This window comes from Notechis scutatus, chromosome 14 (genome assembly GCF_049901735.1).
Source record: "Notechis scutatus isolate UNSWTSFEM ecotype Mainland chromosome 14, rNotScu1.2, whole genome shotgun sequence".
NCBI lineage: Eukaryota > Metazoa > Chordata > Lepidosauria > Squamata > Elapidae > Notechis > Notechis scutatus.
Genome location: NC_142022.1, coordinates 2,216,815 through 2,229,334, shown reverse-complemented (window position 1 = coordinate 2,229,334; position 12,520 = coordinate 2,216,815). Strand labels below are relative to the sequence as shown.

At 45.5% G+C, this 12,520-nt stretch overlaps 1 protein-coding gene across 1 annotated transcript in view; it reads right to left on the bottom strand.

Moving 5' to 3' along the window:
* The window catches only part of SART1 (spliceosome associated factor 1, recruiter of U4/U6.U5 tri-snRNP), a 29,439-nt gene extending 17,504 nt beyond the window's left edge, over positions 1–11,935 (bottom strand). The window contains exons 1-4 of the mRNA XM_087943228.1: positions 11,505–11,935; positions 5,632–5,689; positions 3,472–3,527; positions 1,858–1,984 (exon numbers count right to left, since the gene is read on the bottom strand). Coding sequence (XP_087799354.1) covers positions 1,858–1,984; positions 3,472–3,527; positions 5,632–5,689; positions 11,505–11,856 — 593 coding nt within the window. The 5' untranslated portion in view covers positions 11,857–11,935. The remainder of the gene's footprint in view (positions 1–1,857; positions 1,985–3,471; positions 3,528–5,631; positions 5,690–11,504) is intronic.
* Between the last annotated feature and the right edge of the window lie 585 nt (positions 11,936–12,520).

The following is a 12,520-nucleotide window of genomic DNA, read 5'->3' as shown; positions in this document are numbered from 1 at the left end:
AACGTGCTTCCGGTGAGCTTTCTACCCGGAAAAGCTCACCGGAAGCGCTGGCGCCATTTTTTTTGATGAAAACGTGCTTCCGGTGAGCTTTCTACCCGGAAAAGCTCACCGGAAGCACTTTTTCATCAAAAAAAGATGGCGGCGCCCAGCAAGCCGCGGCCCGGTAGGAGTTGTTCCGCGGACCGGGACCAGTCCGTGGACCGGTGGTTGGGGACCCCTGATCTAGTCCAACCCCCCGCCCAAGCGGGAGACCCTACACCATTTCTGACAAATGGGAGTCCAATCTCTTCTTGAAAGTCTCAAGTGATGGCAGTCCCACAGCTTCTGAGGGCAATCTGTTCCATTGGTTGATTGTTCTTACTGTCAGAAAGTTTCTCCTTATTTCCAGGTTAAATCTCTCTCCTTGTTCAGTTTCCATCCATTATTCCTTGTATTCCTACAGACGCTTTAGAAAATAGCTTGACTCTCTCCTCCTCTCTGGGGCAGCCCCTCAAATATTGGAAGGCTGCTCTCCTGTCTTCCCTGGTCCTTCTCTTTACTAGACTAGCCAAGCCCAGTTGTATATTTTAGCCTCCAGTCCCCTCATCATCCTGGTTGCTCTTCTCTGCCCTTTTTCTAAAGTCTCAACATCTTTTTTATAATGTGGTGACCAAAACTGGATGCAGTACTCTAGGTGTGGTCTTACTCAGGCTTTATAGTGGTATTAGTACTTCCCTTGATCTCGATTGTATCCCTCTGTTCATACAATTTAGCTTTTTTGGCGGCTGCTGCACACTGCTGGCTCATACTTAGCATAGGTGTACTTTTGGTTTTTCTTGTCTAAGTATAAGACTACTTTTTTGTCTACATTGAATTTTATTTTGTTAGATATGGCCCAGTGTTCTAGTCTGTCAAAATCCATCTGGATCTTGAGCCTATCTTCTAGGGTGTTGGCTATTCCTGCCAGCTTAGTATCATCTGCAAATTTGGTAAGTTCCGCTTCTATTCCTTCATCTAAGTCGTTAATGAAGATATTCAAGAGTCCTGGGCCTAAGACGGAACCTTGTGGCACCCCACTGCTTACTTCCCTCCAGGTAGACTTAGACCCATTAAGGACTACTCGTTGAGTACGGTTTGCCATCCAGTTGTGAGTTCATCTAGTGGTGCTGCTATCTATTCCACTTTTTTCTAGCTTACTAAGAAGTAGGTTGTGGTCTACTTGCTGAAATCTAAATATTAGTTTATTATATACGTATGTTATTTGCTATTATTTATATAATATTTTGTAATGTGTATGTATGTATGTATGTATGTATGTATGGCTTATTATATAGTTTGAGAGATAGATAGATAGATAGATAGATAGATAGATAGATAGATAGATAGATAGATAGATATAAACAAACTATATAGTAAGCCAAACACACACATATATAAATAAATAAAGCCAAACACAGGCACTCCTTGACTTACAACAGTTAAACAACTGTTCAAAGTGACAACGGCAATGAAAAAAGTGACTCTAGACTGTTTTTCAGACTTATGACCATTGCAGCATCCCCATGGTCACCTGATCAAAATTCAGGCGCTTGGCAACCGACTCATATTTATGACGATATGTCCCAGGGCCACTTTGCGAACCACTGATCAGCAAAGTCCATGAGGAAGCCAGATTCACTTAAACAACCGTGTGACTGATTTAACAACTGCAGTGATTCACTTAACAACTGGGGCGAGAAAGGCCGTAAAATGGGGCAAAACTCGCTTGACGAATGTCTCACTCAGCAGCATAAACTGTGGGCTCGATTGTGGCCGTTAAGTCGAGGACTGCCTGCAATTTATTTTAGAAGTCAAAATAGCGAAGAGTCAAAAAGGTACCCAAGTTTCTGATTTAAAAGCCGCTTCTCCTTGGCGGCTGCCAATTTCTCCCGGATCTCCTCTCGCTGCCTGAGGGCGATCGGATTGATGACCTCTGCAGCCACCGGGTCCTCTTTGCTGCCAGTCTCTGCAGGGGGAGGAGAAGACAATAGGGAGACCAAGATTTTGCTCTTAGATGAGAAGTCTCCAAACTTGGCAACTTTTAAGACTTGTGGACTTCAACTCTCAGAATTCTCCAGCCAGCATAGCAATCAAGTCCAAAACATGGTCAACACAAACTATAATTTTAACAGCATGATTGATGACTCTGTGTCTGGCTGAAGAATATGAATTACGATACACTCAGTGGGTGGGGGAAAACCAGGGTCAAGGGTGACAATGAATTATGTGCCTCAGAGTTGGCTACAACCTGGCAGTGCAGGCATGTTTACTCCTAATAAATCTTCTTTTAAGTTTTGAAAATTCAGCTAGAGACTCATGATTTAAATGACGGTAACTACCAAAGCCCTGACACAGGCATTCCCATGGCTATACTTCTGTCGGCTTTCAAAGTCAAACAAACCCACATGGCCCTCCCCCCTTATACATTCTCCAAGAGATGAGAAAAATCTCAGGGCTTTCCGGCACTAGGATACAAGTTATAAAATAGCAGTTGTCACAGGCAATAGTGATGAATCGAATTCCAGAGCTTCTCCCAATTGAATGGCAGTATCATTTTAGGGATCTGACAGTTGCTCTGTGAGCTCAGCTTGTATCCTACGCCACAAGGCAAAGCGGTGAGGTGCGCATCTAACAGAAAACTGGATATGGGGTACTCCAACCTTCTGCCAAGGGATTTTCTTCCTTGCTTTTTCTTAGAATAGAATAGAATTCTTTATTGGCCAAGTGTGATTGGACACACCAGGTATTTGTCTTTGGTGCAAATGCTCTCAAGTGTACATAAAACAAAAGAGGCATTCGTCAAGAGTCATCAGGTTCAACACTTATAGGGCAGAATAAGCAATCAATTCTTCCTTTCCACTTTAAAGCAGGAGTCCCAAAGGTGCTTTTTTCCCCAAGAGGCAACTGGACATCCTGGTTTTTCTTTGAAGACATTTTGCTTCTCATCCAAGAAGCTTCTTCAGCTCTGACTGGAGGGTCACTTCTCATGGTCGCATCTTCAAGGAAAACCAGAAAGTTCAGTTGCCTCTTGAAAAAGCACCTTTGGGACAAAAAAAAAAGACCTGGATGACTGAGAATCTTCACAGACATTTAAAGCAGGTGGTTAAAAGGGGGAATATTGGCAATTCTAGACTAATTTTACAAGGAAAGCAACTGAAAGCAGGATGCAAGTGAGCCATCCCAGACCCCAAATTGTTGCCAGTTTAGTGAGAAAAACTTGATAAATAGCTGCTGGAGAAGCAGAGAAAATACCCCATGAAATATTTTCTACAAGCTTTAAGGAAACATTTTTGCTACCACGCAGTTAAAAAAAAAAAATCGGTGACACTCCATTTTGGGTTAGATAAAACAATGCAGAATTTGTCACAGACGTCTGAAGAACCTAAGTAAAAGGCAAATGAACCAAAGTCTCCATGACAAAAGACAGAAGAAGGAAAGCCAACTTGAACATACCTTTTTTGACTGTGTTGATCTCCAGAGGCTTCAACCCAAGTTTGGCTCGAAGTTTACTATCGAGAGAGAGAGAGAGAAAAGCAACAAAATGCATGTAATTTTGTGTACACGTTGTTGAACCACACAACAGAATCTCTGTGGGGTTCCTGGTGATTCCCGAGCTGGGCTGCTTTCTTGAAAACGTTCCATTTTCCAGCTAGGTAACCCCATCAAGTGCTAGAAGGGAGTGGCGTTTCATCTGTGAAAATCGAACAGTAAACAGTAGAGCATAGGATTCTAAGGCTGGAAGGGACCTCAGAGGTCTTCTAGTCCAACCCCCTGCTCAAAGCATGAGACTTATACCACCCCAGTCAAATGGTTGTCCAAGCCATTCTTGAAAGCCTCCAGTGATGGCGTACGCACAACTTCTGGAGGGAAGCTGTTCCACTGATGGATTGTTCTCCCTGTCAGGAAATTTCTCCTGGGAAAGGTTGGATCTCCCTCTGATAAAGATTCCATCCTTTGCTTCTTGTCTTACTCTCAGGTGCTTTGGAGAATAAATCAAGCCCTTCTTCTCTTTGAAAGCCCCTCAAAGACTGGAAGGCGGCTATCGTGTTGCTCCAATCCTCCTCTTACCTTGATTAGACATACCAAGCTCCCTCAACCTTTCGTCCTACGGTTTAGTCTCCAGACCTTTTTATCATCTTTCTTGCTCTTCTGAGAAACACGTTCTAGATCCCAACATATATTTTATAGCATGGCGACCTTGTCTGTGTGCAGTACCCCACCGAAGGAACTACTAACTCGGGCAAACAGTGAACGATCACTTAATCAAGCAACCATCAAGAACACTCTCACCAATAACTTGCATATAAACAGAGAGCAAATTCCCTCCCTTTTAACACTGATGATGTTCCCTAGTTGGGTCATGAAACGTCTGCAAGAAAACCACCAAGCTCAGAGGGCACCAGGGACCCCACCATAGCCCTCCTCCTCTTCTCCTCTGCAAACCCTTCTAGCGCGGATGATGTTCCCTAGTTGGGTCTGCAAGAAAACAACCAGGTTCAGAGAGCAATGTTAGGGATAACATTGTTTACCCTAACTGGTTTGGGTAAAAATAATAAATATGGTATCATGGTTTGTTAGTTAAAGTGTGTGTAACTTTAACAACAAGAATGTAATTAAGGGTGTGGTTGTAAAAGCACTATATATGAAGCGAGGCAAATGCAGCTCTCTCTCTCTCTGGCTTACTGATCCCTAATTACTTGATGGATTGATGACTGCATTCTTGCTGGAAAGGGGAGAGAAGAAGGAGTGTTGATTTTTCTCATCGGAGATAAAATAAAGATTGACTGATTTATTGTAAGTGAACTGACATTGGCTATTCAATACGGACTTTGCAAATAGAGTATCCCCGACAAGACTTGACTGAAATTGATATATGACTAATGGACCGTTTATTTTGACTATGCTATAATTCTTAAATGGAATAAACTATATTTTTGATAGCACAAGCGTATCTGTATTTTTACTGCGTGTTAACTAGAAAACTTATCTCACACATTTACCTGTCTTCCTATCTGACTTCGCTGCACGTTCTGTTTAGTTTGTTTTCCTTAACACCCGTTGGGGAATCCAGCCTTAACAAGCACCAAGGACCCCAAAGTCCTCCCCGCACCTATCAATTCCGCTCCCTCCTGGCACGGATGATGTTATCTACCTGGGTCAAGAAATGCCTGCAAGGAAACCACCCAGCTCAGAGAACACCAAGGACCCCACAATTCAACCTTGAGCTACGAATCTCCTCTTCTACTGGGACAGAAGTTCTTCTAGATCTCAAGGTGACTAAAGGAGCTAGTCAAGACTTTTCCTTTTTTTGAATTAACAGATTTCTGTGGGAAAAATCCAAGGCTATTCTTACGGCCTTTCAGGAAAAAATGGATTGAGCTTGGGGAGTGGGAAGTGTTTTTTGTTTCGCGACAGCGGCTTTTCCCAAGTGCATATAAGCAGCCCCTGCTCCCTTCTCTTCTCTTCCTCCCATTGCCACCAACTGCATTCCAGGCCACGTGGATTTTCTGCAGCCTGATCCCTGCAAGCTCGCAGAGGATTAGCTACAAGAGGGATGTGGGAGATAGAAACCTGGGTGGAGTGCCAATTTCCCCATGAATTTAATCCACTCACTTTGTCTCCTCAATGCTGAGTGAAGCGTCTCCTCCGGAGGAAGACTTGGAGCTGGCAGCTATTTGGGAAAGAAAATAGGGAGGGGAATTAGTCAGCACCCAGGAAACATTGTCAGTTGGGAACTATCTCGCGGGGCCTTTTGCACCACTTAATATCCAAACAGTCAGATTTCAGCTTTTTGGGGAGTTTTGAGAATGGTTTAGTCGGAAGAGAAGCACAAAAATGTTTCGTTGGCACCTGAGATAACAGCCAACCAGGGAAATCGTTCTGAAACAGGTGTCGCACCTGAGGAATTACAAATGCAATTTGAATATTCAATTTTAAAGGCTACGGATATTCTCCCTTCAAGCACCCTCTTCCGCAGTTTAATTTATTTATTATCAATTCAGCACGGATTCCCTCAAATCCACTTTTGCTGTCAATTTAGATCTTGCAGCATAGGCTGGAATTTTCGCAGCACTTAATGCTTTAAGCCAGGGGTGTCCAACCTTGGCAACTTTAAGACTTGTGGACTTCAACTCCCAGAATTCCTCAGCCAGCTTTGCTGGCTGAGGAATTCTGGGAGTTGAAGTCCACAAGTCTTAAAGTTGCCAAGATTGGACACCCTGCTAAGCTGACAAAGGCAAACTCGGGAATGAAAACAGGGCCCTCCCAAAAACCAGGGGCGGGGGGCTTTACAACCCGTGGACATGTCTGGCTTGGGAATTCTGGGAGTTGAAGTCCACTAGTCAGTCGTAAAGGGGCCATAGTTGCCCACCCCTCGGGACATACTTTTCTTCCTTTGAGCACAGCCTCACCATCGGGACTTAAAACCACTTTCCTATTATAGGATTTGGCTCGTGGGAGATGATGAATATTTGTCAGCATTTTTAATGCAAAAACATTTTTTTTCCAGAATTGGAATAGAATGAGCTGGAAGGGACCTTGGAGGTCATCTAGTCCAGGGGTCGCCAACCTTTTGGACTTCAGGGACGACCAAACTCATAATGTTAAATCCCGCAGACCACTAATATGAATTTTGAGTGATGGGGGCTTGCTGACGTTGGTGTCTGCAGAGACCCTGGGAAAATCCCCCAAAAAGTCTGCAGGAAAATTCCCCACCCCAGTTTCCTATCGATCGATCGTTCTTTATTTGGGATCACAGGATACCGTCTCCATCTCCATTCCCAGGGGGAGAGAGGAGAGACTTTTGGCTTCATGCAAGGAAAGCAGCAGAAGCAGCAGAAGTCTTTCTTTCTCTCCCCCAAACTCCGCCAGAAATGAGTCTTTGCCGGCGCCGCTTCTTGGAGCAGGAGGCCTTTCAGGGTCCCAAAGACTCGTTTCTGGCAGAGTTTGGGGAAGAGAAAGAAAGACTTTGGCTGCTTTCCTTGTGTGCAGCCAAAAGCAGAAGAAGAAGCAGCCCGGTGGCCAAGTCAGGTGCGTGGGGTGAGTGGGGCAAGTTCCCCCCCCCGCCATTTCTCCCCCTCCCCTCACTACCTCATGTTGTTCACAATGCACGCAACGCAAGCCTTGTGTTCCTCTGGGCCATGTGGGTGGAGCAGCCTTGTGTTCCCGCGCAGCCTGGATTAATTGCTTTGGGGGGGACATTGCTCTGCGGAGCACCAAAATTTTCTCGCGGACCACCAATGGCCCCCGGCCCATTGCTTGGCAACCCCTGTTCTAGTCCAGACCCTTACTCAAGCAGGAGAATCTATACCATCTTAGGTAAGTGACTGACTGTAGACCCTTCTTAAAAACATCCAGTGTTGGAGCAACAATTTCTGGAGGCAATTTAATATAATATAGTATATACCACAGAGACAAGTGCAGACAGTCCTCGACTTACGACCACAAATTAAGCCCCAAATTCCTGTTGGTAAGCAAAGTGAGTTCTCCCCATTTTGCGACCTTCCTTGCCACAGTGATGAAGCGAATTAACTGCAGCTGTAAAGCTAGTGAAACGGCCATTAAGTGAATCCGGTTTTCCTGAGTTTGCTTGTCAGAAGGTCACAGAAGGGAATCGCGTGACCCCAGGACCCTGCAACCATCATAAGTACATGCCAGTTACCTATTGTTATCTATTCATGCTTTCAGGTCTTTTTTCAATCTCTGTGGCTTCTCTGATGATTCTGTGGCTGGGGTTTTCTATAGTGGCTAGGGTTTTGGTGCCATTGAAGTTGATGCTATGACCTGTGGCTTCCATGTGTTGGACTAGTGAGGAAGTGTGTTCCAGCTTTTTGACTGTATTTTTGTGTTCATCCAGGCGGGTACTTACTCTTCTATTGGTCTGTCCAATGTATGTGGCCGGGCATGATGCACAGGGGACTTCATATATGCCTTGGTTTTCCAGGTCAATTTTATCTTTGGGGTTTCTAAGGATGGCTGCTATTTTTCTGTCTGTTTTGAAGGCAGTCTTGATGTGATGCCTGTGTAGTATCTTACTGATTTTGTCTGTAGTACCTCTTATGTAGGGCAGGACAGCTGTTCCATAGGTCTGTTCATCTTCTAGGTCTCCATTATGTCTCAGTGTGTTTTTGTGGATCAAGCCGGTGATTTTGCTTTTGTGGAAGCCGTTAATCTGCCTTTAGAAGAATGGTTGCAGGAACTAGGCCTGGCTAGTCTAGGGAAGAGAAGGACCAGGGGAGACAGGAGAGCAGCCTTCTGGTATTGGAGGGGCTGCCCCAGAGAGGAGGAAGGGGGTTCAAGCTGTTCTCCAAGGCCAGACAAGGAAGAATAGATGGAAACTGATCAAGGGGAGATTCAGCCTGGAAGTAAGGAGGAATTTTCTGACAGGGAGAACAATCAACCCCAGGAACAGAAGTTGTGAGAGCTTCATCACTAGAAGCTTTCAAGAAGTGCCAGGCACTTACATCCTGGTCAATAATTCATGAGCATCAGCACCTTGAAAAGTGAGGCTTCAGCAAGTAGTTGGAGAAAGACGACTCGGCTGCTTTCAATGGGAATGAGGATTTGCACAAATAAATCAAGTTCGGAAAGCTTGCAACTCAATCCGTGGTGGGAACTCAAACCAGTCCTTGGAGAGTAAATTAGGCAATTCAGGCCTTGCATAATATGTGAATGAAATGATGCTGCAGGGCTAACCCAAGTTTAAGATGAAGCCTCCGGTGTGAACTGGGACCCGAGGGAAATACAGGAAGTCTTACATTCATACAGGACTCACAACTGCAATTGAGCCCAAACTTTCTGCTGCTACACGGAACATTTGTGAAATAAATTCCCCATCCCCTTTCATGACCGTTCTTGGCCGCAGTTGCTGAGTGAATGACTACAGCCGTTATGTTAGTAACGTTAGTAACCCGGTCGTTAAGTGAATCTGGCTTCCCCATCGACTTTGCTGATACCGCAACTGTCATAAGTATGAGTCAGTTGCCAAAGGTCTGAATTTTGATCTCAAGACCCTGGGGATGCTGCAATGGTCGTAAGTGTGGGAAAACGGTCATAACTCACTTTTTTTCACTGTTGTTGTAGCTTGGAACGGCCACTAAATGAACGGCTGTAAGTTGAGGATTACCTGTACACGCTGGGATGTTCAATGGTGATTTATACACTAAACCAATTTATATGGCCACCCAATTCATGCATGATGACTCTAAGCAGTGTACAACAATAAAAAGCCACACTTAACCCCCACATCCAAACTCAACTGCCTCTTCTACCCAATAGTGGCAACATTTACAGTCAAGCAAGCCAGTTGATCGGCTCTGTATCGATCGTGTGTGTGTGTGTGTGTGTGTATCTGTGTGTAAGCCAGCTGATAGAGCCCGGTCTTCAGGTGGTGGTTAGTCTAGTGAAAAGAAGGACTGGAGGGTAACATGATAGTAGTGTATTGTAGCATTGTATTATAGATAGTAGTATTTGAGGGGCTGCCACAGAGAGGAGGAAGGGGGTCAAGCTATTCTCCAAGGCACCTGAAGGCCAGACAAGAAATAATGGGTGGAAACTGAACAAGGAGAGATTCAACCTGGAAATAAGGAGGAATTTCCTGACAGGGAGAACAATCCACCCATGGAACAGAAGTTGCCTTCTGAAGTTGTGGGAGCTTCATTACTGGAGACTTTCAAGAGGAGACTGGACTGTCACCTGTCAGAAATGATGTAGGGTCTCCTGCTTGGGTGGGGGGTTGGACTAGATGACCTACAAGGTCCCTTCCAACTCTGTTAATCTAATCTAATGCACATCTCTGGGGGAGTGATGTGCCACAGGGAGGAAGCCACTGCCAAGGCCCTTTTTCTTGTCCTACCAGATGTGTCTCCTTGTTAGATTGAGACCCTCAATACATCCTGCCTTCCACGCTCGAGTAGAGGCCGTTTGTCAAATAACCTGGCCTCAAGCCACTTAAGGGCTTCAAAAGTGGTAACCAGCACCTTGAATTGTACCAGAAGCAAACTGGCAACCAATGCAGCTCCCTCAAAAGGAGTGACAAATGTGCAAATTTGGATTGGCCCAAAGCTATGCAGGATGCTTGCATTTTGAGCGAGCTGAAGATCCGGGATACTCTTCAAGGGCAGCCCCAGGTACAGCACATTATAACAGTCCAAACGAGAGATCATGAGAATGGCCTCTTGGCCCAGCTAAGTGTTACAGCTAAAGCACTTTCACTTACAAAGTACAGCAAGAGCTTTCTCCATGCCTCCTATGCATTTTCTCCTGGAGTCAGCCTATCCTATCTATCTACCATATCTTATCTATCTTGTCTGTCTGTCTGTCTGTCTATCTATCTAATCTATCATCTTTTATTATCTATCTTCTCTTTCATTATCTATCTATCTAATCTATCATCTTCTTTTATTATCTATCTTCTCTTTTATTATCTATCTTCTCTTTCTCTATCTATCTATCTATCAATCAATCAATCAATCATCTATCACCTATCACCTATCATCTATCCATCCATCCATCCATCCATCCATCATCTATCTGAATTTATAATGCCCCGTGACTCAAGGTGGCTTACAGAATGTAAAACCATATTTAAAATTAAAAAAAAAACTAACCAAAAGGATCAAATAAATTAATAAAGTACAATAGAATAAAATCTGGAAAGTAAATAAATAAATCACCCCCAACTCCCACCCACCCGCTCCGCCCCGGAGTCTAATCACTTCACTCACAACCATTGCAGCATCTCCATGGTCAGGTGATCAAAATCCAGCCATTTGGCAGCTGACTCATATTTATGACGGCTGTAGTGACGGGGTATTGAGATCCCCTTTTGGCGACCTCATGACAAGCAAAGCCAATGAAGAAACCAGATTCACTTAATAGCCATATTATCAACTTAACAACCGCAGTGATTCACTTTGGCAACTGTAGCCAGAAAGGTTGCAAAATGGAGCAAAATTCACTTAACTGCCTCCGTTAACAACAGATTTGGGGCTCAATTTTGGCCATAAGTTGAGGAGTACCTGTAGTTATGCAGACATAGGTAATCCTCAAGTTACAACTGTTGAAAGTTGCACCTGCACTGAAAAATGACAACTTACAACCCGTCCTCATACTTGCAACCTTCATAGCGTTCCCTATGGCCATGTGATCAAATCCGGGCACTTGGCAACTGACTCATACTTATGACCGTTGCAGAGACCCCCGGGGGTCCTGTGATTTCTTTCCCCTTATGCAACCATCTGACAAGCAAAGTCAAGGGGAGAGCCAGCTTCACTTAACGACCAGGTTCCTGACACATCAACGGCAGCAATTCACTTAACGACAGTGACCGGAAAGGTCGTAAAAAGGGGCAAAGCTCGCTTAACAACTGTCTCGCTTAACAGTGCGGACGTTGGGCTCAATTGGGGCCGTAAGCCGAGGACTCCCTGCCCTTTCACGCCACCCCTGCGAGGTAGGCCGCTGAGGAGGCCCTTTCCCCCCCGTCGCACCTGCGGCCTGGGCGCCCTCGTGAGTCTCGTCCCGCTTCTCCCTCTGGCTCCGCCGCCCCGTCTCGCCGTCCTGCCCGGCGACGGCGCTGCTGCGGCTGCCCCGGGCGGAGGAAGAGGCCTCATCGCCGCCGCCGCCCCGCCGCCCGCTCCGTTCGCCCCGGCTCCGGCTCCGCTTGCTCCGCCGCTCGCTGCCGCCTCCGCCGCCCGCGCGGTGCTTGTGCTTCTTGTGCTCGCGGTGGCGGGACGAGGAGGAGGAGGAGGCGGCGCCGGCCGCCGAGGAAGAGGAGGCCGCGGGCGGCGCGGTGTCCTCGGAGGCCTCGCTGCGGTCGCGGTGCCGTTTGGAGGAGCCCATCGCGAGAAAATGGCGGCTCCCCTCCAACTCCGAGGCCGCGCAGAACGGCACTTCGTAGCCGGCGGTCTACTTCCGGGGCAACTCTCACATCCGGTCCGTGCGGAAAACCGTCCGCCGGCGCTCTTGATCTCCAGCAACGGGTTCCTAGGCAAGGCTTGGTTCCTCCTTTTGCTGCTTGTAGTCTCCGCTGAGCGCTTTAGGGGCGGGCGGGAGGATTTCATTCCCGCTTTAGGAAAGGATGGGCTATTAGCCTAATTTCTCCTCTATTTTCTGTGTTGTTTCTCTGTGTCATATAATATGTCTGGGTATATACATAATTTTGTATTTATGTATTTATCTTGTCATGCTTATGTAGTGTAATATTACAGGTAGTGACCCTTTAAGAGCTGTATGCAACGAAATTTCATTTTTAATATATGCCAGTGTACATTCAAAGTGACAATAAAGCCTATTCTATTCTAATTTTTTCTATTCTATTCTGTTCTATTCTATTCTATTCTATTCTATTCTATTCTATTCTATTCTATTCTATTCTATTCATTATTCTGTTCCATTCCAATATTCTATTCTCTATTCTATTCACATTGCCCTCTTTTCTCTGCATCCCTCTGAACGGAATATATTGAATTCCAACTCTATTCTATTTTTTACTCTGAATCATAGA